Below are 25,261 nucleotides of genomic sequence, written 5' to 3'. Positions count from 1 at the left end.
CTCTCCCGCCTCCCTGTTTCTCTTATAAGGACCTGTGATTACATTGGACCCACCCGGATAATGCAGGCTACTCTCCCATCTCAAGATCCTTAACTTAATCACGTCTGTAAAGTCCCTTTTGCCATGTAAGTTATATATTCACAGGTTCTGGGTGAATATGGTTAGGATATGGACAACTTTGGGGCAGTGGTATTATTCCGCCCACCACACCCAGTTTAAGAGTCAAAATGCAATCAGGTTATCAGCCTGAGAGGGGAGCTGCACCAGAACTGGGAAGTGTGTGTAAAATTTGGCATCAAGGATACGGGCTACTTGGGACTTCCCTGGTGGTCCAGTGGTTGGCAGTCTGCCTTCCAATGCAGGGGACGCAGGTTCGATCCCTGGTTCGGCAACTAGGATCATACATGCCGCGGGGCAACTAAGCCTGTGCTCGGCAACTACAGAGCCCGCGCGCCACAGCTAGAGAGAAGCCCGAGCACCGCAATGAAAGATCCTGAATGCCACAACTAAGACCTGATGCAGCCAAAAATAAAATAACTAAATAAATAAATATTAAAAAAAAAAAAAAGGATACGGGGTACTTGACCATGACATTGATATTAAGAAGTAATCTGTATATGTTCGGTATTTATAATGCTTGTAATGTATAAGATAATTTGGTCTTTTAGAGTGACGGCCTTTAACCATTGAAAGTGTAAAACTGAGTAATTTAAACTGAGGGTTTTAAGTTGAACGCTTAACGAGTTTATATACAATACTAGAACCTATAAGAGAACTTTAAGTTCACCATATTTTAACTTTTACTATTATTTAATTTAGATTTTTTTTTAATGAGTTTAACTTAATTGGTTTTATAAGGATTACTTAGTACTCAGGAAGGAAGCTCTTCTTGGTTAAGTTAGAAATGGAGTACTGAAATAGGAAGTCTCATTTTTGAACAAAGTTTAAAATACTTTAAGATATTTGATTGAGTTTATACACTGGACCAAACATTATTCCAAGACCTCTCAAAGGAGGTTGTTAAAATTTGCTGCACATAAAGAGAATATCAAGATTTGCAAGCTGAACTTAAAGTCTAGAAGGAAACCCCTAGTTTCACTTGCCCTTTAGCTAGAGGGGAGAGGTGTTGCGCTGGGACAGCCACAAGAGCCGGAGGAAAGACTATAGTGAGGTCCCAAAGAACTGCGTAGACCTGGGCCGTCACGTCAGGCAATACTGGATGGATGCCTCTGGCTGCATTTTTTTTTTTTAATTCATATTGGTATTGTTGTTTTGAATTTTTTTTTTTATTTCAGAAAAAGCAAATAAGTACTTTTTTAAAAAATTTATTTATTAATTATTATTATTATTATTTTTTTTAAAAGAATTATTTATTTATTTATTTTTGGCTGTGTTGGGTCTTCGTTTCTGTGCGAGGGCTTTCTCTAGTTGCAGCAAGCGGGGGCCACTCTTCATCGTGATGCGCGGGCCTCTCACTATCGCGGCCTCTCTTGTTGCGGAGCACAGGCTCCAGACGCGCAGGCTCAGTAGTTGTGGCTCACGGGCCTAGTTGCTCCGCGGCACTTGGGATCTTCCCAGACCAGGGCTCGAACCCGTGTCCCCTGCATTGGCAGGCAGATTCTCAACCACTGCACCGCCTGGGAAGCCCTAAGTACATTTTTTTAAGTATAATCTTTTCAGTTTAAAAAAAGTGGGATACAGTTATAGGATCAAAAAATATAGTAGGAACACTATCATGTTAGAATTGAATTGGAGAGGAATTTTACTTTCCGTAAAGGCAGATTTAGGTGACTCAGACCCACCTTGCTAATGAAGGCGACTTAAAAAAACTGGCCGTGGCCCTTCCCTCCCTGGTGGCACAGTGGTTAAGAATCCGCCTGCCAGTGCAGGGGACGGTTCGAGCCCTGGTCCAGGAAGATCCCACATGCCGCAGAGCAGCTAAGCCCTTGCGCCACAACTCCTGAAGCCCGCGCGGCTAGAGCCCATGCTCCACAACAAGAGAAGCCACCGCAATGAGAAGCCCGTGCACCGCAACGAAGAGCAGCCTGCGCGTAGCAACAAAAGAACAGCCAAAAATAAATAAAACTAAAAAAAAAAAAAAAAAAAGAGTAAGGGTGGGAATTCCCTGGCGGTCCAGTGGTTAGGACTCGGCACCTTCACTGTCAAGGGCCAGGGTTCAATCCCTGGTTGGGGAACTAAGATCCCACAAGCTGCGCGGCACGGCCAAAAAGAAAAAAAAAAAAAGAAAGGATAAGGGTGAACCAGCAACAAACGGGCCTTCCCAAGTTCTACACTCTGGCTTTGATTATCTGGGTAAGTCATGAGCTCTTCAGCCTTGAAACTGGACTAAGGGGATCCTGGAATGCTAATGCCCTGGATGCTTGGCAGAAGCTCACTAGAATCCTAACTGAAGGACGATGACGTCCTTTTAGGCCTCAAGTAATTTTTTTTTTTTTTTTGTCTGCATCTCTGGGGGTGGAGCCCAGGTGATCCTAAGACATAACCAAGCTTGAGAACCATCAGACAAGCCCATGGCCCACAGCTGGTGGGAAGCAGAGCCAACACAAGAACTCCATGTCTTAGGGGCGTGCTCTTTCTTTCATCCCAAGAACTGGGGAGTCCCTGGACCACTGGCCCTTTGGGGTCCCACAAGCTGCAAGGCAGTGCTGGATGCGTGGGCTCTACAGACAGTCTTGGCTTCTGTGAGGCCAACACGCTTCCTCCTTGTCCTTCTCTGACTCCAGAACTCGGGCCCAGACAGCTAAAGCCCAGGGGACAGCGGGTGACTCAGACACTTCCTGTTTTCTTGGCTACAATGACAAGGGGATGGAAACAGCCCAGGCAGGGGTTCATGGCCTAAGAGAGGGGTCCTGGAGAGAGGAGGAGGTGGGAGCTGAGGGGCCCCTGCCGTGAGATGTGGGAGCGAGCCGGGCAGAGCCACGTGGGGTGGAGATGAGGTGGTTGGTTGGGTGGCCAGGTCAGCAAAAGAAGGGAGGATTGGGGGCCAGCTTTTCGTAAAATGTGCAGATTTTCTGAGTCTTTAGGGGTTGAAAGAGAGACCTCCGGTTCTGTCTGGATGTTTGGTTCAGGCAAGCTGGGAGACTGAGTAGGTCAGGAGGAGCTCTACACAGGGAGGCAAAGGACCTGCGTTGTCCTGTCCCTGCCCTGCTGTGAATTACCGTGTGACCCCGAGCACAGCCCTGGCCATTCTGAGTCCCTCCTTCCTCTTCTATGAAATGGAAAGGGGCTGAGCTCTGAGAGATCCTGAGATTCTAAGAAAAACCCTAACCTCTCTCAGCCTTCAGAGCACCGTGCAGGCTCTGGGGGACTTTTCATGCACGTGATTTTGATTTCAAGTTGCCTACCCTGAGAGGTAGGAGGGGAAAGTGCTATCATTACCTGATGGCTATTGGAGACATAGATGACCAGGAAGACCAAGAAAGATGTGGCCAAGGGCGTGTGGGAACGGGGATCTGGATGCTCCTGGTGGCCCAACTTGGTCACTCCCTTCCTTAGATGACAGCAATTTGGGGATGCTTATGAAAAACCATACATATTGGAATCTTGGCCTCAACTATCTCCTTGCTGGGATCACCCTCTGGAAGTGATCCTAAATTCAGAAAAGGCATGTTGGACAGGAAGATGTTCACTAAAGTGGATTTTGTATTAATGAGAAGTTAAACACAGCCCAGACATCCAGCAATAGGAAACTATAGACCGTAGAATGTGTATTAGCTACCTATTTCTGAGTAGCCAGTTACCCTCAAACTTAGTGGCTTAATTAACAAGAATTTATTATCTCAGGGTTTCTGTGGCTCAGGAATCCAGGCACAGCTTGGCTGGGTGCCTCTGGGTCAGGGTCTCTCAGGAGGCTGCAATCTAGGAGTTGCCTGGGGCTGCAGTCATCCCAAAGCTTGGCTAGAAGATCCACTTCCAAGTTCACTCACATGGCTGTTGGCAATCTCAGGTCCTTGCTGGCTCTTGAGGGAGACATCAGTTCCTTAGCTCGTGGGCCCCCCTGTGGCACATCTCACAACATGGCAGCTGGCTTTCCTCAGAGCAAGTGAGCAACCTGGGAAGCACTCAGTCCTCCTGTGACCTGACCTTGGAAGTGACCTCCCCTCATTTCTGCTGTATTCTCTTCCTTAGAAATGAGTCACTAGGTCTAGCCCAGGTTCAAGGGGAAACAAAAATTACACAAGTGTGTGAATACCAGGGGACTGTAGGGGAGGGAAGAATTCTCCTGACCCTCTTAGGGCCCCTGGATGGATCTGAAAATTAAACTGACAAAGGCAGATTAACAGGAGAAAAGCATGCAAATGTATTTAAGTTTTACGTGACACAGGAGCCTGCATAAGGAAATGAAGACCTGAAAAAAGTCCTGAGTGTTTTTACGTTGGGTTTGATGAAGAGTGGGCACCTTTATAAACTAGGTCTTTTGCTTTCCTACACATGAATTCATTTATGCATCTTTTTCCTCCCAGTTATTTATCCTCTAAACTTAAGTAACTAATTTTCTGCCCCTGAGGCCTGAGGGGCTGGGTAGGAAGGAGTCCAGGCCTCACATCTGTCCTTGAGCCTGTCTGAGCAATAAGAAGGTATAAATTCTCCCACTGGGACAGCCTCAGGGATGTGTTCCAGGCCAATTGGAACCACTTCTAATCTCATTGCATATTCCTGGGTTTATTGGAACCCGAGGAGTTGCATTTGGGGGTGATCCTGAGGGCAGCATTGTCTGGGGAGGATTTGGTGTATAGGGGGTGGTAAGGATTGGAGAGGCAGAGGAAGGGACCCAGAGAAAAAGGGGAAAGCTGTTGACACAGTGGAAAGATACCTGAAAGTTGGAGTCTCAGACCCTGGTCATGCCAGTCACTTGAGTGTGACTCTTTCGAGCCTCAGTTTTCTCATCTGTAGAATGGGATGAAAATGAGTAACATGGCCCTTCCTCATTCAGTAGGGTTAAGTGAGATTGATTATGCACAGAAATCTACTCTGTAAACTGTAAAGCTCTTGACCAATGATGGTTTCCTCAGGGATTATCTAGAGCAAATATACCCTCCTCTTGCCACTGAGCTCCCAGCAAGAGTCAAGTCCTTCCCCAACCACGGGCAGAAGGCAGTGTTGGCTCCCACATACTGAGCCACGGTTCCATCTCATCTCTAACTGGTTATGTTGGTTAAATGTTGGTGTTGAATATACTTCAGTTAAAAAGAATGAGGTTACCTCTAAAGAAAAACCACTTGGCAACATCCATCGAAAGATCAATTGACTCAGCAATTCCACGTTTAGGAATACACACATGGGTATGAAGTTACATGAACAGGCATATTCATTGCAGCATTCTTTGTGAGAGCAAAGCACTGTAAAGAAAAAGAAAATGTCCATCCACAGGCGACTGGTTAGATCAGTTATGGAACATCTATACAATGGAATGCTGTGAAGGCATTAAAATGAATGAGGCAGTGCTGGGTGCACTGATCCAGAAAGATCTCCAACATATATTAAAAAATGAAAAAAAAAAGCATGTTGCCAAACAATATTACCAATCTAGCTCTGCTAATGTAGAGCATCAAACAAAACCTCTTCTATGTACCCAATTTGCATGAAAATACAGAGAAAATGCAGGGAGGGACAGTGGCCAGTTGTCAGAAGTGGCCACCTGGGGGAGGGATGGTGGGAGAAGGGAACAAGGAAAAGGGCCTTACCCTTTTTTACTCCATATATTTCAGAGATGGTTGCCATTTCTTTGCAGTGTGAATATATTCATATGTTTTCTGTATGGTTTTTTAAACTTAAAAATATATATATATATATAATTTATATTTATATATGTGATATATAAAAGCCTTCGAATCTTTCACTGTCTTTGAAATTTTGGATCCCTGGCGATTGTTTCAGAAAACTTCTGAGCCCATGTTTGGAATTTGTGGGTACTTCCTCCTTAGGAGGGAGTCGCCAGCAGGGTTCCGTGAGACCCTCTCTGTAGAAGGACCCAGGCTCCCCTCTTCCAAGATGGCGCCTCATCCCAGGTGATGTGCTCTGCGTAGCTCTGTCAGACCTGTCAGACCAGGACCCCAGACCTCCCCCACCAAGCCTGCTCCCTGCCCGGGGATGATCCCTTGCGCTTGCTCTCACACCTTCTGTGCAAGGATGAGGGAAAACAAAACCGAACCCCAAAAAGCCTTCATTCCTTAAACAACTAGTATTCAATGCTGGATAAAAACAGACAAGATTAGAGTCAAGTGAAGAGACAGACTCCAATCAGTCTCCTAAGTAGAAGTGAAATGAGGTCTGCCACAGATGCTCTGGAAGACAGACTCAGAGAATGTTCTGAGGCGAGAAAAGCTGAGGAGGCTTCTGCTCCATTTTTACCGAAACTCCTCCCCTCTCCCCACCCCACATCCTCACCCTTGCCGCCCTCCATGACCTGGAACTTGAAGGCTTGTCTGGGAGGTCTTCGGCAGCTGGCCCAGGGGCTCCCCACGAGCGCAAACGAGGGGAGAAAATGCGAGGCGGGACCTGGGAAATCACCAGCAGATGAGCCCAGACCAAAGTGCTCCGGTGGGAAGCGCTGGCTGGCTGGGCAGCTTAGTTCCGGACACGTCACCATCATCATGGCTTGTTCCAGCCCTCCAAGACCACTATTCAGACCGCCATCCCCTCCCCAACTTCCGCCTGCAGGGGTCCCGGGCAGCAAGGCCACTGGTGAGTGGGCTCTTTGGGTTTGGAATTGATGGTTTCACTGCCAATGCCAGTGTCTGGACCAAGAAAAGAATTCTTCGTGTGTGTGCCCTCCAACACTGTGTGTGTGTGTGTATGTGTGTGTACACATGCATACTCTACACACAGGTTCATACTCTATGGATAGGGTATCAATTCATTCCAGATTTACTGGAACAGCCTCAATTTCACATATTTGGCCACCACAAACCATTGAAATATCTTGAAAATTCCACTATGATTATGCAGAACTCCTTCAGTCTTGTTCCAAAAAAAGGATTTGAGAACCAGCCTGTAGAGTTGTATATACCTCAGCAAGATTTAAAAATAACAGACAAGGAAATCGCAGAGAAGGGAGAGTAAGATGACACAGAAATGCATAACATGTCCTGTACACATGCTGGAAGCAGGCCACAAACATATCTCAGAATTTCCAAGCAGCCAGAAATCAGAAGGAAAGAAGATGACATGGATTCCTGCTTCTGAGACCCATGGGAATCTCCCCCAAAGTCCTCAGAAAGATGCAGCATGACTCAGTTAGAAAGAAACAAATTCATGTTCCATATCTTAACAGTGGTTTGGTTACACATGACTGCATTTGTCAAAACTCACAGAAGAGCGTGCATTTAAGATTTGTGAGTTTCACTGCAAGCAAATTTTACCTCGAAAACAAAAGAACCATAATATAGTTAATGATATGCCTACCGAAGGGTTTAGGGGTGAAGTGAACTGACACTCGCAGCTTACTTTTGAAATGCATCCAAAAAGCAAGATGAATTGCTGGGTGGAGAGAGGAAAAGAGGGATGGACGTGGGATAAAGCAAGTATAGTCTCAGTGGTGGGCACAGAGCGTGGGCAGTATAAACTTTCCATTTTTTCTGTGTGTTTGCACATTTTTATAATACAGGGTAGGCGGTGCTCAGAGAAATGAAGTGGACCTTGGAAGTGACCATCAACACTCAGAAGGTAAAAAGCCCTGGGTTTTGTTCACAGAGCCAGAACTAGCAGCAGCCCTCAAAATCTGCTGACACCCTAGGCACCTTGCCCTCAGGCAGTGACTGGTGTTCTGGGGACCGGAGCTTTGGCCTCAACGGACAGAGAGGCCTGGCTCCTGCAGAGCCCACAGCACAGAGGGATTTTGGCATCTCCCAGACAAAGCTCTCTGATCATGGAAACCCCTTGTCAGAACATCAGGGAGCATCTACCCTCTGAGGCTCTGTGCCTCGCCCGGAGAGCCCCTGTGAGTGGCAGAGCTGGATTTCAGCCTTCACAATATGATGGCATTGATGATGGAGATAGTTTTTTGTTTTTGTTTTTGTTTTTTGGCCGCACCACGTGGCTTGCAGGATCTCAGTCCCGGGACCAGGGATTGAACCTGGGCCACGGTAGTGAAAGCGCCAAATCCTAACCACTAGACCACCAGGGAACTCCCACGGAGATAGTTTATTGGGGCTTTTCTCTCTGCCAGGCACTGCATAAAGCATTTACATCTATCATGTCATTTAATGCTTAAATGACCCTATGAAGCAGGTACTATTGTCATCCCCATTCTTTTTTTCCAAGCATGTATTTATTTATTTATTCATTTATTTAGTTTTGGCCATGTTGGGTCTTCGTTGCTGTGCGTGGGCTTTCTCTAGTTGCGGCGAGCGGGGGCTATTCTGTTGCGGTGCACGGGCTTCTCATTGCAGTGGTTTCTCTTGTTGCAGAGCACGGGCTCTAGGCGCGTGGGCTTCAGTAGTTGTGGCACACGGGCTTAGTTGCTCCGCGGCATGTGGGATCTTCCTGGACCAGGGATCGAACTCGTGTCCCCTGCGTTGGCAGGTGGATTCTTAACCACTGTGCCACCAGGGAAGTCCCTGTCATCCCCTTTTATATATGAAAAATGGCTCAGAGAAATTCAGTAACTTGTATGGAACACTCAGCTGGCAGATGCTGAGCTGGGATTCAAAGATATACTTGACTCCAGAGACTCTGATCCTAACCACCGCCCTCTTCTGTTCTACAGGCCACTCTCCTCATCCCTCCCACCTTTCCCCCCACTCTTCTCCCAATGGTTTGTCACAGAGGACTTGTCTGCTCCATCCTCAGAAGAAAACTCAGGAGAAAGTCTGACTCAGGCCCATAGTGCTTCTTATAAACCAAGCACCCCACTCCTGACCCTGTACTCCTGCTTCCCAGGACAGCTCTGCACCCCAGGATAGGCTCCTTTCCCCAAGAGAAAGGAGACACACACACACACACACACACACACACACACACACACACACACACACACACACACACAACACCCTGATGGGCTCAACCCGCCCCACTCTCATCCCTGCAAATCCCCTGCCTCCATCCCAGCCCGGCTCCTGCAGAGACAAGACAACCTGAAAACAGCCTGTCACCTCTTTAATGAACGCAGACCTGAGGAAGACTCCAGACAGCTGGTAGCCAGCCTCCTTAGAGGAGGAAATGAAGGCCCAGAGAGGGGTAGTGGCTGGCCCAATGTCACACGGCACTAAACTTTGTCTCCTGGGACTTGTCCCCTTAGCTCCGGGCTGGGCAGGGCTGAGTTGGGCTGCAGAGCTGGGGGGAAGAAGTGAGGGTTGGATGGGGCCTAGAGGCCCCTTCCTCTCCAGAGAGAGAAAGATTAGCTCCTAGGACCAGGGAATAGAATGGCTGGGCCCTGCAGTGTCAGCAGGGATAGTAGCTCTCATTCTAGATAGGGAGCCTCAGTCCCAGAGAGGAAGTGCCTGTCACTGGAGCCCATGGCCAGTTCCTGGCGACATGGATCCCCAATGTCCTTCCCACGCCAGCCCCTCGATTCCCTCGGAAGGATCCAGAGGTACAGAGCGGGCTGAGCTGAGCCTCTCCCATACCCACACCCACTGCGCCCCTGTGCCTTGGACGGAAGACCAGACATTTTGCTTTTACCAAGTCCCTTCCTAAAAGTCATAGAGCTTAGACTCTGGCCTGGGCCCTACAGAGGCTGCTGGCAGAGGGACCCCCACTCTGCAGCCCCTTGTGGGGAGGGAAGAGGGGGAAGATAAAGAGGGCCACCCATCCCGCAACACGCTTGCTCTTCAGCCAGGCCTGGCCTCCAGGGACTTTAGGACACCCCACCCACCCAAGGGAAGGGTTCTACCCTCGTTGCTCCAAGCCTCCAGCAGGGCCCAAGCAGCCCTGGAGTGGGATGGGGTTGGGAGGTGTGAGGGTGGGTGGTGGTCACCCAGCTGTGAGGCCCAGGCTTCCAGCTTGGAGCCTGTGGGGAACGGGGATCAGACGGTGGAGACCGGGTCTGCAGTCAGACCCCAAGCAGCCCCTGGCCAGGCCGGGCTGACGAGCCCCTCCCTCATCACAAACACTAGGCCCCTGGCTCTGAGCGAAGGGGGCATTTTTCAGAGATGACATCAGGTCTTAAAGTTTTATGTTTCCTGCCAACCTCAGCCTGGAGAGCAGAGTCCCCAGGGCCCACAGGCCTGGCGGGGCAGGTAGCAGCACCAGTGCGAATAGCGCACCACTGGCCTTGGACTCTCACGGCAGTCCACCCACAGAAGAGGTGGCCGCGAGGGTGACGTCCAGTGGTCTGCTCACCTGAGGACACAGCCCTGCCTGGTCACGGTAGGACAGATGCAAGAGGAGAGAAGATACCAAGCTGCCAGGTCCCCAAACACACCTCAGAGCCTTTGCTCATGCTGTTCCCTCTGTCAGTTCCGATGCCCTCCGTGCTCCTCGCCATCTAGCGAGTGCTTCCACATCCTTCAAGTATCTTGTCCAATGTCCCCTCCCTCTGAAGCCAGCCCTACCTCCCTGCGCCTCTACAGTGTTCTGTCCATCCTTCCATTAGAGCCCTGATCCCTGGCACAGTGTTTATTTTTATTTATTGATTTGATTTGATTTTTGCACAACGCTTAAAACCACCTCACTTTCACACCCCCTCTGGCCTCCCTGTCCCGCAAGATCCCCAACCCCTGGAGGACTCAGACCAAGTCCCGCCTCACTCTGGCAGAAAGAGATTAATCAACCACAAAGGGGTGATAAGACCTGCCCCGTTAAGGAGCTACAGCAGGGCTTAGCTGAAGGCAGGGAGGCTGGAGGTTGAGTGAGATGCAGGGAGCCGCAAGTGGGGGGAGGGAGGGGAGGGATATGGAGAGGTGAGGGCACCATAGTGAAGGAAGCACAGTGGGGGACCTCCTTGGCAGCCTGGGTGGGGAGCAGGAGGCACTGAGCTTCCAGGGAGGGTGTGATCTAGCTGCCACTCGTGATTTTTTTTTTTTTTAATATACCTTCTTTTTTTTTTGGCTATGCAGGGAGGCTTGTGGGATATTAGCTCCTGGACCAGGGCTCTATCGACCCGGGCCCACAGCAGTGAAAGCGCCGAGTCCTAACCACTGGACCGCCAGGGAATTCCCCAGACAGTCGTGATTCAATGAGTGAGTGAGTAAAGGAATGAATGAGGGATCCAAAGAGAGGAGGGTGATGTGGGAAAACCAAATTTACCTTCTACAGTGAACTTTCTCTGGCAGCAGGAAGGGGTGGACACAGTGACAGATGCCCACACACACTACTCCCTGCCCGGCCACCACCTGGAGTTTCATAGGCTAAGATGGGCTGAAGGCGGCACACTGGGCCCAGAAGGGACCAGGGGACTGGGTCACTGCTCCTCTACCCTGGGAGGGGGCCGACTGGATGCCCCGGGCCCAGGGCCAAGCTGCCTGGCTGCTGACTCAGGCCCCGCTGGCCAGCTCAGCATTCCTGCCCTCCCCACTGAATTGGGGCTATTGAAGCTCTTTGTAGGGGGGTTAGGCCACTGGTCACGCCCCCAACCAGAGCCTTCGCTGGGCTGAGGGCTCTGCTCTTGGGGGGGGCGCACAGGCCCTGGGGGGCTCAGTCTGACAGTGCTCTGGCCACCAGCTGCTACTCTGGGGGTGTCTGGGACCGAGGACAATCCTGGGTAAGCTGGCTAGGCTGGCATCAGAGAGGGGAGCCCAGGGGAAGGGAATTGCCCCGACCCTTAGGACAGAAGACCCTGGGATGGTGACCCTGCTCGTGACCCCCGGCTTGCAGAGGTGTCTGTCTCTGTGCACAGGCCACAGTGTGTAGGTGGGGTGCCGCGGGGGCTCTGTGGGCTGTCCTGCCAGCCCCATCAGACTGGAGCGTCCCTAAGGCAGAGTGGTTTCCCCATCAGACTGGGGCCATCACAGGGTATAGGCTGGGTCTCCCCCATAAGACAGGGACAGGGGTGGTTTGAAGCGTTGCCTATCAGACCCAGAGCTCCCCATGCCCGGTCTTTGTCCTCCTTAGTGTTTAACTTGGGAATCATATCTGGAGCCCAGCCTCAGCCTGTGCTGGTGGGTCCCAGCAAAGCCAGGGACTAGCTGACCCCAGAAGAGCCAACGCTTCTCTAGATAAAGCGCCTCCACCTCGTCCCACCTCCTCCCCTCCTTTTTCCCCAAGCCAGGATCTGCCCCCCAAGCCCTGGCTGCATGGGCCTGCACCTGTCAGATGTGCTTTCTCGGGCATGGGGGAGAGCCGGGTGCCATGAAGCCAGTGAGGGCTGTCACTCTTTGGTGGGTGCTCCTGCTGGTGTCCAGGCTGGGGGCCACCAGGAAGGAATCCCTAGAAGAGGCCTCCTTCTACTATGGAATCTTCCCACTTGGTACGTCCACTCCTCCGTTGGTCTGTCCGTCTGTCCATTTGTCTGTCAGCGTGCCTACCTTGGCTGACTTGTCAAGGAGTTTGGTGTTTTAGCTTCCTTATAGGTAGGATGGGGAAAATAACCCCATGTAGTTGTTCCGAAATAAAAGAAGTTCCTAACAGATTTTTTTTAAAGTTACTGTATAGATAGTAAATGCAAATCAGAGCTAAAATGGTGCAGACAAATGCTGTTAACGTACTGTGTCTCCCCCCTCCCCCCGCCCTACCACGCATGCTCCCACTCCTAGGGAGACAGGGCAGGCTGCTGGGGAGGGGGCTCACCTTCCTTGTGGCCTGGGGGGCACAGCCCAGGGTCCCAGTCCTGGGTGGGGAGTGGGAGGGGACTCAGAGCCCAACTTGGGGTCTCCATTTGCAGGCTTCTCCTGGGGCGTGGGCAGTTCCGCCTTCCAGACTGAGGGCGCCTGGGACCAGGACGGGAAAGGGCCCAGCATCTGGGACACCTTCACGCACAGCGGGAAAGGGAATGTGCTTGGGGAGGAGACTGCAGACGTGGCCTGTAACGGCTACTACAAGGTCCAGGTGAGTGATGGGTGTGCACGTGTGTGTATGATTGAGCATCACCTAGGGAGAGTTGGGAGGTGACAGACATATTGGGGGAACCCAAGTGACAATGTCAACCAAGTGCTCTGCTAAACATTCCCAATCCCAGTGCAGCCGAGTGGGGAGGGGTCGGTGGTGACTGGGGCTTGGGGAGGGAGTGCCAGGATGTGGGAAGGTGGATGAAGGAGGAAAGGAAAGCTGGGCCCCACCTGAGCCAGTGCCTTAGTCTAAGCGATGGGCAGCTGAAGGGCTGAGGCCATGACCCCAGGGCCTACAGGCCACAGTAGCCTGAAGCCCTGGTCCCCACATGGGAATGGGCCCCCTGTGGGGAGAGCGGGACCAGCTCATCCTCTGTCCCTTTGCTCAGCACCCACTTTCCTCTCTGGATTGGGGATCCGTCACCCTGATGGATTTCTCAAAGCATCCTCATAGCCTGCATTTTACTTGACTCCTGGCATAGCCCCAGGAGGAAGCGGGGGCAGGTGGCGTCACGCCTGCTGCGTAGATGAGGAGTACGTACAGGAGGAGCCCTGGTGGGGTCCCGCTGACCGTGCCCTGCACCCACCCCTGTCTGCACAGGAGGACGTCGCTCTGCTGAGGGAGCTGCACGTCAGCCACTACCGGTTCTCCCTGTCCTGGCCCCGGCTCCTGCCCACGGGTGTCCGAGGTGAGCTAAGGCCACACCGCCCCGGCCCACGAGTGGCCCCTTTTGGCCGTGTTGGCTTTGTGGGGACACCACAGAGTCCTGGCCGGGGAGAACAGCCCATGAGCACGGTTTCCCCAGCAGCAGCTCTCACGGGTTCTGCAGGTAGCTGGGCTCCCAGGAGTAGCTATTCCACCATCTGAGACCCGAGTGCTGGTGGGCTGAGGGCGCCTTCAGGCCTACAGAAAGCTCCAGGGCCCAGGAATAGTGCACTGCAGAAGGTCAAGACCAAGATCCTTTCTCATCAAGTCCCCCCCTTTTATTTTGCCTTCAGCTGACGGGGTGAACAAGAAGGGGATCCAATTCTACAGTGACTTCATTGACGCCCTTCTGAAGAGTAACATCACCCCCATCGTGACCCTGCACCACTGGGATCTCCCACAGGTCAGGCTGCGTGGGCTCAGAGGCCCAAGGGGAGCTCAGCTCAGCAGGAGGAAGCCTGATCTGGGCACTTGGGGTTGCCAAGGTGGGGGCAAAGGCTGGGGTCTGGGCTCTGGCTCGGGACAGGAAGATGGCACGGAGTGAAGAAGAAATCTCCCAACTTACCCACGGCAGGGAGGTCCCACTGGTTTAACTGATGTTTGTAATAAGTGGTAAGCGCAGGTTTTGATGTTTTCCAAAACATTTGGCCTGGAAACGACAACTCAGACTATAAAGAAAGAAGCATCTTTTGAGTAAGAGTTGATGGAATAATGAGCGAGTTTGTTTAGCCTTTTCTCCCCCAGGTTGTTAGAACTATATGTGCTCATATACGAGCGCTCCCTCCCAAGCGATTTCCATAAAGCCTCAACATGCTTAAGAACCTCACAGTTAGACATCACTATTCAAGCAGTTTTTTCATTCGTTCAACAAGGCTCTGTGGAGATCACGGCCCAGCTGGCAGAGGAGCCACTTATGTACCTCTCTGTGACACAGGGTGGTGGGAGGTCATTGGCTTCAGGGAGGTGATGCGGAGAAGATGGGTACTATCAATGCTTTAGAGGGCTGGGGCACCTGCTTCTCTCTCCACCCCTCTGTTTGCAGCTGCTCCAGGTCAAGTATGGCGGGTGGCAGAACGTGAGCACGGCCAACTACTTCAGTGATTACGCCAGCCTATGCTTCGAGGCCTTTGGGGACCGGGTGAAGCACTGGGTCACCTTCAGTGATCCTCGGGTAAGCAAGGCCCCCCTCCAGGTGGGAAAACCCACTTTCCAGGCAGGCGTGTACCCTGTCACTTCTCATGGGTCCTGTGGTCCCCACTTGCCATCCCTGCAGACAATGGCAGAGAAAGGCTACGAGACGGGCCACCACGCACCTGGCCTGAAGCTCCATGGCACGGGCCTGTACAAGGCGGCACATCACATCATTAAGGTGAAGTGTGTCCTTCCGGGGGTGAAGGCTGGGTTCAAGGTGGAAGGGTGAGTCCCAGTGACAGCTAAGCCCACCCCAGGGCCCGAGTCTGAGCCCAGTCCTCTGCCATGTCACCTTAACATGGTCCCCTTCCCTTCCATGAGGATCTACGAGGTGGTGTCCTGTCATCCAGGACTCTGCTGGACACGGCAGCCCAGACGACACCGTGACCGCTCCCTAGAGCTTGCAATCTAGCCAAGGGGCTGGAGCACATGCATGTGAAAACTTGTCACCTACAGGTCTAAACTCTTTTGTGAGGCATGGTGACAGGAGGAAGTGGGGGGATGACAGTGAGCTAGGGGCGAACATCGTCAGTGACTGAGCAGACGTAACTGGAGGTTGGTGAAGGACAGCAGCAGGAAGGGGTTAGGAGTGCTTCAAAGGACCTGGAGTTTTTGAAGGAGGAAGGAGAAATCGTTTGGAAGCAGCCACAAAGAGCAAGGCAGACACTCTCCTAAGGTATGTGGGGTGTGAGGGGAAAAAAATAGCGTCTGCTGGAAAGAGCTGCCGTGGCTGCGGTCTTGAGGGGCAGTCAGGCTCAGTTAGGGCAGAAATTGAGGGGGACATGGAGAGGAGATGCCGACGGGTGAATTACAAGGCTACTGGAAAGGCTTGAGAAGCAGGGGAGGGGATTGGTCACATTCCAGGACATACATGAGGGTCCAGGTGATGATGATTGGGGAACAGGGGTGCGAGGCATGGTGGCCCCAATGGACTCTCCACAGAAGGTGAACAATCTGATCAAGCGGGCAGGCAAGGGATCACTGGGGACATACCGGACCCTCAAATTCACGTCAGCAAGAGAACTTTCTCATCTTTCCCTATTTGGCTTAGGATTTCTTAAACTGTGACTATTTAAAGGGCAGGGCTCTGAAGATGTCACTGGGTCCCTGGGAGAGAATATGGAGAGAAGGCAGGTTGGCACATTTTGGATTCTGTTTCTCAAGACTGTTCTGGATGCTTGGGATTATATTTTCCTAATTTCCTGAGCACCTATGCTGAAAGCACTGCCTAGTTACTGCAGAGGACAACCAGGAACAAAACAAGACACGTGAGCAAAAATCTTAGAAACAATAAATAACACAAAGTGGTGGCTTATGTGTTTATGCCAGATTTAGAGCAAGTTTCCTCCACAGCACAAAGAAAATGGAGGTCAGAGGAAGGGAGACTATGGATTAGGCTAATCAAGGCTGGACTCATGAAAAGGATAGGACTTAAAATGATCTCTAGAGTCAGGAAGGAGAGAAAGACCACCTTGAATTGAAAGGGTGGAGAGAAATGAATGAGGCAGGCACCTCCGATGGACTCCTTTCTCTTCCAGGCCCATGCCCAAGCCTGGCACTCCTACAACAACACATGGCGCAGCAAGCAGCAAGGTGAGCCCCGCCACCATGTGCGCTGAGAACAGACGGGTGACCAGAGGAGCAATGTCACTCTGCCTGCCACCCCCTTTTCTTTCTCTTCCTATAAGGTCTGGTGGGGATTTCATTAAACTGCGACTGGGGGGAACCTGTGGACATTAGTAACCCCAAGGACATAGAGGCTGCCGAGAGATACCTACAGTTCTGCCTGGGCTGGTTTGCCAACCCCATTTACGCCGGTGACTACCCGCAAGTCATGAAGGACCATATCGGTGAGCCACGTCATGTTTTTAAGACTCCAGATACCACAGCAACAGTATTGAGCTCAAGTGAAATGACCAAAAGGCAGGGGGATAGAGCACACTGGGTCGGTTTGGGTGAGGCACTCGAGGGATAACCCAGCTCCCAAAGAATTTAGAACTGGTTATTCAAACTGGGAGGGTGGGGGACATCCAAACAAATTCCTAGACCTGGAAATTGAGAATTTCAGAATCCAGGGGAAAAAAATTAGCAATTCTCTAGGCTGCTCTCTTTTGTGTTCTGTTCTCCTGTCTCCTCCTCCCCACTCCACTCCATCCAACTGTAGTGAAGCAGGAGTGAGAAGTCAAAGACACAGTCATGGGTGGAGCCAGTCCTATTGCTGGTTCTGTCTGCCACTTGAGAAATACTTTCCAAGCTCTAGTTTCCACAGTGTCAGAGAAGAGAGTAAAGACAGAGCTCACAAGGCTGTATTAATTTCGATGCTTTTAACTGCCACATAACAGAAAACTCCAAATAAAATGGCTTGAAAAGTAAGGGATTTATCATCTCACCTGAAATCCAGAAAAGGGTAATCCACAGCTAATTAATCCAGCCCTCAGGGTTGTCTTTGAGAACCCAGACTCATTCCATCTTTCCACTCTGGCACTTTTAGCTAGTTCATCAGCCACTCCCCAAGGCCACAGGATGGCTGTAGCAGCTCCAGGCATCACCTTTACACATCAACACCCTGAGGCAGAAAAAAAGGGGATAGTACCATCATATGTTTTTAAGAACAAGGAAAATCTTCCCAGGAAACAGCGGTCTACTCCCAGCTGACTTCCCTCTGTGCCTCAAGGGACAGAATTGTCAAATGCCCCAAGGTGCCCTAGACCACCAGGGCTAGAGCCTCAGAGCCTGGGGAGGGGTCAAGACTCCCAGAAAGGATGTGGCCCTTTGGAAGGCGATGAGAGAAGAGGGCATGGAAGAAGACAGGCATGGGCCTATTGGGTAGGCAACCAGCAGTGTCTGGCCGTAGGAATCTAAACATATAACTGTGATTTAGAGGTATCAGCCCACACCTCCCTAAAAAAGACAAGGATGACGGTGAAATAGGCTATATCTCACACATCAAGGCTATTTTAGATGTTTGACTAAGAATGTTTCAACATTTCAAAAATTTCCCTTTCTAAAGCACCATTTATCAAGACTTATCTGGAATAGGAGGCAGCAAGTTCTAATTCCAACTCTGCCACTAACCAGTGAGTGATTCTGGGCAAGGTGCTTCACCTTGTCCTGTCTCAGTCTTATCACCTAAAAATGAAGGGATTAGACAAAATAATCTCTAAAAATCTTTTGACAATAACCAGTTCTGTGACATGTTCTGTACACATACACTCAAAATCTTGAGAATGATTTCCTCAAGATGCGTAAGGAAAAAGCCCTCAGGATGGGACAGTGCCCATATGGAACATTCCTGCAGACACACCCCATCATTCACATGCTGTGTTTGCTCTCTTGGGACCCTCAGAGGCCACTGCAGGCGCTACAAGACTGTACTCAAAGGCCAAACTGATTACCTATCATAGAAAAATTCTTGGGCTTAAAGCCAATAATCCCAGACCCCACCAACTCCAACTCTATGATAATTCAAGTGGGAACAGAGCTCAATTTTTCCCTTATACAATGTGGAAAGAAGGATCCTCTAAGTAGTTTTTTCTTTTTCTTTTTTGTTTCAGCATTATTAAGTATAACTGACAAATAAAAGTTAATATTTTCTTTAGTAGTGAAAGCATTCTGCCTGAAATCTCATTCACAAATTACTTCCAGGCATCTCAGAAGCACCCCTTCATTCACAATAAATATATGAAGAAAGGTAATTCTAGACGAGTGCTGTCCAATAGAACTTTTGGTGATCATGGAAATGTTCTGCATGTCCTATATCTGTGCTGTTCAATATGATAGCCTGTAGCCATTTGTGTCTATTCAAATTCAAATTAAACAAAATTAAAAATTCAATCCTTCAGTGCAACTGAGTTGAAGCTGCAGTCACATTAGCCATATTCCAGTAGCCACATATGGTGAGTGGCTATTGTAGTAGACACTACAGTGACAATTCCTGTGGTTTTTCTCAAGTTACTACATGTAACTGAAAGTAATAACATGCTAATAATTTAAGGGAATTTAATAATACAATCTTTTCACTCATTTAATCTAAGCCAGCAGTCTCTTTGGGAACATTTTTATGGCTACATTTTAGATCAACTCATAAAAATGTTACTTCTCTTTATACATTGATTTAAAACTTTTTTTGCATGGATTATACAAGGACATGTTTCACATGTTTTGAAGTACAAAAAAGTGAAAAAAGTTAAGCTTCCTTCCCTCCCCCGCCCACTGCTCCTATCCTCCCCAGAAGTAAGTACACTTCCAGAGATGCATTGTGCACGTGTAAGCAAGAACACTGCTGCTTGGTATGTGTATATACTTGCATGTACTCTATGTACGCAACACTCTGAATCTTTGTTTCACTTGAGCATCCGTCTTGGCACTCGTCCTTGTTGGTGTATGAAGCACCGCCTCATTCATTCTCATGGCTGCATAGTGTGGTACTGATGGATATCCCATCATGTTTTTAACCAGTCTCTCCTGACAGACCTTCAGGTTGCTTCTAATCTTTTGCTACTCAATCTATAATGAAGATCCTTGTACATACATCCTTTTACATGAGTAAAGTGTAGGATAAGCAGATTTAGAATTGGTCGGTGAAAGGACACACACTTTTACAATTTTGAAAGATAGGACAACATTGCCCAACACAGAGGTGATGTTAGCTTACACTACAACAAGGCCTGAACGTGACCGTGTCTCTCCCCACGCTACCACTGGCCTCCAGTTCCCTTCCCAGAGGCAAGCAAAATTACTAATTTTTGATGTAAGGAATAACCTAGTTCTTTTTTCCAGATAGCTACACAATTGTCCACACACAAGTTACTGAGTAATCTGTGAAAATATTACTTTTAAGCAATATAAATTTAAAAATTTTTGGCTAGCATTCAAATGTCAAAATTCCAGTTTGAAAGGCTAAGGTTATAATTTCCACACAGATGAATTCCAAAGCCCAGGATCTGGATAACAGCTTTCAGGTCAACATGCCAGTATCATCATGGTACATGACAAGAGAATGATTGTGAGAAAATAAAACTTGGTTAAATTCTATTTTCTTCTCTCATTAGGAAGAAAGAGTGCAGAGCAAGGCCTGGATATGTCGAGGTTACCGGTGTTCTCACTCCAGGAAAAGAGCTACATTAAAGGCACCTCTGATTTCTTGGGATTAGGTCATTTTACGACTCGGTACATCACAGAAAGGAACTACCCCTCTCGCCAGGGGCCCAGCTACCAGAACGATCGTGACCTAGTTGAACTGGTTGACCCAAACTGGCCTGATCTGGGGTCTAAATGGCTACATTCTGTGCCATGGGGATTTAGGAGGCTTCTCAACTTTGCTCAGGTGATTATTACATTAAGCTAAAGGACATTTTTTACCTGAATTCATGTTCTTATAGTATAAGCTCAGGTGCCTACATTTTAAAGTTAATTTAAAAACCCAGTTACTCCGCGATGAAGAGTGGCCCCCACTTGCCTCAACTAGAGAAAGCCCTCGCACGAACCGAAGACCCAGCACAGCCAAAAATAAATAAATAAATAAATAAAAAATAAAAGTAGCTATAAAATTTAAAAAAAACAAAAACAAAAACCCAGTTACTTATACTTCAGAAGCTACTCAATATAGGCCTTAAAGAAAGACTAAAAAAAAAAGAAAGAAAGAAAGAAAGAAAACAACAAAAAAGACTAATGTGGACTTCTCTAGTGGTCCAGTGGTTAAGACTCAGTGCTTCCATTGCAAGGGGCACGGGTTCGATCCCTGGTTAGGGAAGTAAGATCCTGCATGCCGCATGGCATGGCCAAAAAAAAAAAAAAATGATGAATGTCTACTATGAATAATCATATATATAGATCATATACATGGTTGTTATACATTATATAAATTATATTCATGTAATATAATATGCACATATTTCATATGATTATGTATATGTATATATATTATATACATATTTATATATAAAACTTTAAAATTCTTATCTCATATTTAGTTATTTTGCTGCTCTTCTCACCTGTACTGGAATATGTGGGAAAGAACAAGACCTGAAGCATATTTTCTCTAAAATGATGCTTTGTCAAGAAATATATTCTTCTATATGAACTTGCCCCCAGCCTACATTCATCTCTAAATAAACATGTTAACTGGCATCTACTAAACGCTAAACACACCCAATTAGAATATGGCAGCCTTCAATATGTGTTCCCATGATTCCTTTCAGACTCAATACGGCAATCCACCCATATATGTGACAGAAAATGGAGCATCTCAAAAATTACACTGTACCCAATTATGTGATGAGTGGAGAATTCAATACCTTAAAGGATATACAAATGAAATGCTAAAAGGTGAGATACAAACTGTCTTCACATATCTTTCTATTTAACTTGGGCAAAATTTGATAATACACGATTGACTAAAACGTGTTTCTAAATCTCATAGATGAAAACATTTAAGATGATCTTCGCAATACTATTTTTCCAAGAAAATGAAATATACTAAAAATGGAATGTCTTTGCAGCTATCAAAGACGGTGCTAATATAAAAGGGTATACTTCCTGGTCTCTGTTGGATAAGTTTGAATGGGAGAGAGGATACTCAGATAGATATGGATTCTACTATGTCGATTTCAACAAGAAAAATAGGCCGCGCTATCCAAAGGCTTCAGTTGAATATTACAAGAAGATTATCACTGCCAATGGGTTTCCCAGTCCTCGAGAGGTAGGAATAATTATCAGTGTTACTCATTCTGGATTTTAGAAGAGCTAGGCAGCTGGGGTGCAGAGTTTGGCAAGTGGGCCCATTGTTTCTTCCCCTTTCACCACCTCTCTGCTGATTTGCTTAGAATGGGGTACACTGTAAAATGCAATCCTAGCACACAGAGCATTAAGGGCAGACTAGGGTTATGCAGGAGTCCTGTTTACTTTAGGTTATGACAGTCAACAGAAACTGTGATTTAAATGTTATCCTAAATGTTGTATCTTAATGCAAACAAATACTACCTATTCTTCAACATACATGAAAAGTTAAGTAAATTGAATATATAATGACCATATAATCTTCACTTCTTTTCCCACCAAATTGTACAGTGATACAAATGCACTGGTTCCAAAATGAGATTAAAAGTAATAATTAAAAAAATCCTTTAAAACCTCCCATTTTCAATAACCTACAAATTTTTCTATCAGCTCTCTATTCTGTATGCTGCTGCACCTAATGGCAGGGAATATAAGTTGTAATTTAGAGTGTCTTAATTAAAAAAAAAAACTCATTTGTTTATCAATATTCTTTAGAGTGAGCCTAGTGGGACTATAAATAGAAGCAGAGACTGATAACCATCAGGTATTCACTAGTTTTGCATTACTAGAAAAGACAGTAATTGCATTATTAGAAAAAGATAGCTAGATTATAAACTCAAGAATAAAAACTCTGTTCTTTGGCTCCCTCACAATGATGCACATAGGCATTCAATAACTATTAAATGATTTAAACTACAAGCAGATTAAAAAAATATATTTCTTACCCCATATTATTCCAAACATGATTTCAAACAGCAAAAAACTCGTTTAAGACAACTTTACTTACCAAGTGGGTTTTTATTAGGTGGAAAGTTGGTACCTCAAAGCCTTGGAAACCTGCTCTATCAACAACCAGATGCTTGCTGCAGGTGAGTTTAATTCTTTGATAATTAAACCATGTAATTACATATGTAATGGTATTACCAAAATCTCAAAATGTGGACCCACCTTAAGTCAATCTTCCAAAACCACATGATTAGAAATGGACTTTCCTTTTCTTTGAAGCAATGTCAAATTTCTATCAGCACTTAAAATTTTTTTAAAATCTACCATGAAAAAGAAATATCTACTCTAGTTTGATTCTGAATCATACTGTAAATTTATAAATCTACTATTGTGTTATAGTGGGCTTTGTTGGAAGGAGGGAGAAATTCAATCATTATACCAAATGGAATGAAGAAAAATCAAACACTCTAGATATTATATTCACTCATTCAGCAAGTAATTATGAAGCAGTCACTATTGACTCAAGGGTGTTTTAAGCCCTGGGGACATAGCAATAAACAACAAGGTCCCTGCTCTCACAGAAGGCATTTCTAATGCAATAGGATCTAAAAGGATCAGAGATGTAGAATAACCAGGATGTAGCCATGCATCAAGAAATGCCAACGCATATCATTTGTTTCTTTGAATTTTGTCTTTCTCTCTATATAAGGGCAACCAGAGAAATACACTTCCTGTTTTAATGAATTCATCTTCCATGTGGTATCAGAGGTGGAAAATGCTAGACCAAATCCTACCAATTCAACTATTTTTACAGGCCAATATACCACTGTCCCCTCCCCCCTCATCTAAATAATCAGGCAAATATTAAAGATGTATATTCCATTAAACTAAAATAAACTTAATGTAGAGACATGATGAAGAATTTACTGTTGAGCCCATGAGCTCCATGAGAATTGGGCCTGTGCCTTATTTATCTCGGTAACCAAGGGCGCCTGGCACAAAACCTAAAAGCAGGTATTTCGTAAATGTCCACTACAATGTTAACGCACATGAAATATGCTTATCATTTAACTCTTAAAGACTGTTTAGCTGTGTTAAGAATGACCATAAAAAAAAAAAAAAAAGGATGACCATAAAAATTTTCAATGCAGAAATTCCTATACCTCTTAAGATATATAATAAACATTTTTGAAAGGATGCAAATGTTTTCCAAGGAATTTTCTTTCCTAAATCCCCCCAAAGAGAATTCTAGAAACTGAGGAATATGGCCGCTAATATTCTGAGTAAGCACTAGCATTGACATACATTTAGACTTTATTACAGTACCTATGGAAGAACCAAATTTAAGCATTCTTAATCCATATTTTCTGAAATATCTTACAAAGCCCTCACATAATTTTTTTTATAACATTTAATTTACCAGGTTCTCTTTTATAGCAAATGAGAATAATTAGCAAGTGTGATGATGCCATTTTCCAAGTTTATCCAGACAGCTGAAGCTTTCAGGATGAAGCTGCATTCGCCAAAATGACCACATTCTCATCTGCCATGTTGCTCTCTCCCCCTCCGCAGAGCCCTTTCTAAGTTACATGCAGATCATGACGGAGATCTTGGTACCTACAGTCTGCACCCTCTGTATACTAATCGCTGCAGTTCTCCTGATGCTTCTGCTGCGGAGCCTGAGCTGAGACGGGCTCATCCATTTTGTAGCTGCATCTTTCGCAGAGAACCTTCGGGATCTTCTTCAGGATCTTCCTCCTTTTTCTCCTTCGAAGGTTTACGTACATCTGTTTTCAGGTTCTTTGATAATTACCTTCCCACCACCTCTCTGTCTCTCTCTCTCTCTTTTTTTGGCTTGAGCTGGGATTGAAGAATTAGAAAATAAAAATAAGCGTAAATGAAATAAAAATCACCTGTAATCTCACCCCTCTCAAAGTCAATGTTAATATTTTGCTGTATATTAATTATGCATTGATTTTCATTTTGCAAAAAGGGACCACAGTGCACAAACTGTTTTGTAACTTATTTTAAAATCTGTCTGGAAATATTATTTTAATGTAGAAATGATTGCCACATTAGCACTGCCCTACACATGACGGACAAAGTCAATCCTTTAGATATAATAGTCCTTTCAGACTGTAAATCCTATCAGGCAACCATGAAAAAGCATCAGGTGGTTACCAAGTAAATGAGCATATACACTTTTCTAAAAGAAATTTTCTCATGCTAAATTAATATCCTTTACTCAATGAAATACATCAAAGAAATATTATATATTGATGATTTAATTTATATATCTTCTCTGTAACTAAATATTCTGTTTTTTTTAAGTCCATTTTATTCTTAACTATGCTGAAATGCTAAAATTAATATCCATCTATTTGGGTACAAAACATGGCTTAAGAGAAAGAATGATGTTAGGCATTTTATTCATTATCTGATTCTACTTAATGTTGTTTGTGAAACACAAAAACAGTAAGATTGTAGAAAAGGCTATTCCATTAATTCTTTTGGTTAATACTACCTCAAGTTAAACATTTTAAAAAGGGTATTTACATCTGGGACTTAGTCCTATAATTGGGCTGGGTTACAACTGTTTTTAACAAAACTTTGTTTTCAATGTCAAATTGGCATGCCTGTTTAGGGTTTTTCTCTTCCATCAATGGTTTTGAGACCAAACTCTCCTTCTACTATATATACAGATTTCAAATGCAAAGACATTACCACTCAAAAAAATTTTTTTCATTTCTCCGGTTTTAGGATTAAACTGTCAGTTGACTACAGAAGGTAGAGAGGAAATTAAAGATTTGCACTGCTCAGTAACACACCAGTAAACACTGGTAAGCCTTTTATGTGATTACTAATAATCCATATTCCAAATGTATTAAATGTATTAAATGTATTAAATCAGCATTTA

The 25,261-nt window shown here is 46.5% G+C and overlaps 2 protein-coding genes across 7 annotated transcripts in view; one reads left to right on the top strand and one right to left on the bottom strand.

The window, feature by feature from the left end:
- The first annotated feature begins 6,409 nt into the window (after nt 1-6,409).
- On the top strand, nt 6,410-24,038 carry LCTL (lactase like). 4 transcript variants are annotated; one of them, XM_082383326.1, is made up of 14 exons: nt 6,410-6,705; nt 7,628-7,686; nt 11,019-12,367; nt 12,782-12,945; nt 13,546-13,633; nt 13,944-14,053; nt 14,693-15,019; nt 16,380-16,434; nt 16,530-16,691; nt 19,893-20,167; nt 21,042-21,168; nt 21,342-21,541; nt 22,424-22,487; nt 23,917-24,038. In XM_082383326.1, the coding sequence occupies exons 3-14, from the start codon at nt 12,214-12,216 to the stop codon at nt 24,030-24,032; spliced, it is 1,842 nt and encodes a 613-aa protein (XP_082239452.1). In that variant the 5' UTR covers nt 6,410-6,705; nt 7,628-7,686; nt 11,019-12,213; the 3' UTR covers nt 24,033-24,038. The 4 variants fall into 4 exon arrangements, with proteins under 4 accessions (XP_082239452.1, XP_082239451.1, XP_082239453.1 ...); XM_082383325.1 differs by lacking the exons at nt 6,410-6,705; nt 7,628-7,686 and having other exon boundaries at nt 9,289-11,662; nt 12,166-12,367; XM_082383327.1 differs by lacking the exons at nt 6,410-6,705; nt 7,628-7,686 and having other exon boundaries at nt 9,289-12,367; nt 14,693-14,821; nt 14,924-15,019.
- The window catches only part of ZWILCH (zwilch kinetochore protein), a 54,636-nt gene continuing 37,805 nt past the window's right edge, over nt 8,431-25,261 (bottom strand). Inside the window, exons 19-22 of one of the 3 annotated variants that reach the window (XR_014242120.1) lie at nt 23,966-24,204; nt 17,232-17,407; nt 14,216-14,318; nt 8,431-9,294 (exon numbers count right to left, since the gene is read on the bottom strand). The gene's annotated coding sequence lies outside the window, so the exon portion shown is untranslated. Of the gene's footprint in view, nt 9,295-14,215; nt 14,319-17,231; nt 17,408-21,586; nt 24,205-25,261 lie in introns of those variants that run through there. The other 2 variants (XR_014242121.1, XM_082383329.1) reach the window with 2 other exon arrangements.

Source organism: Balaenoptera borealis, assembly GCF_965194805.1.
Source record: "Balaenoptera borealis genome assembly, chromosome: 3".
Classification (NCBI taxonomy): domain Eukaryota; kingdom Metazoa; phylum Chordata; class Mammalia; order Artiodactyla; family Balaenopteridae; genus Balaenoptera; species Balaenoptera borealis.
The sequence above is the reverse complement of the archived record's forward strand: the minus strand, read 5'-3'. Positions and strand labels throughout refer to the sequence as shown.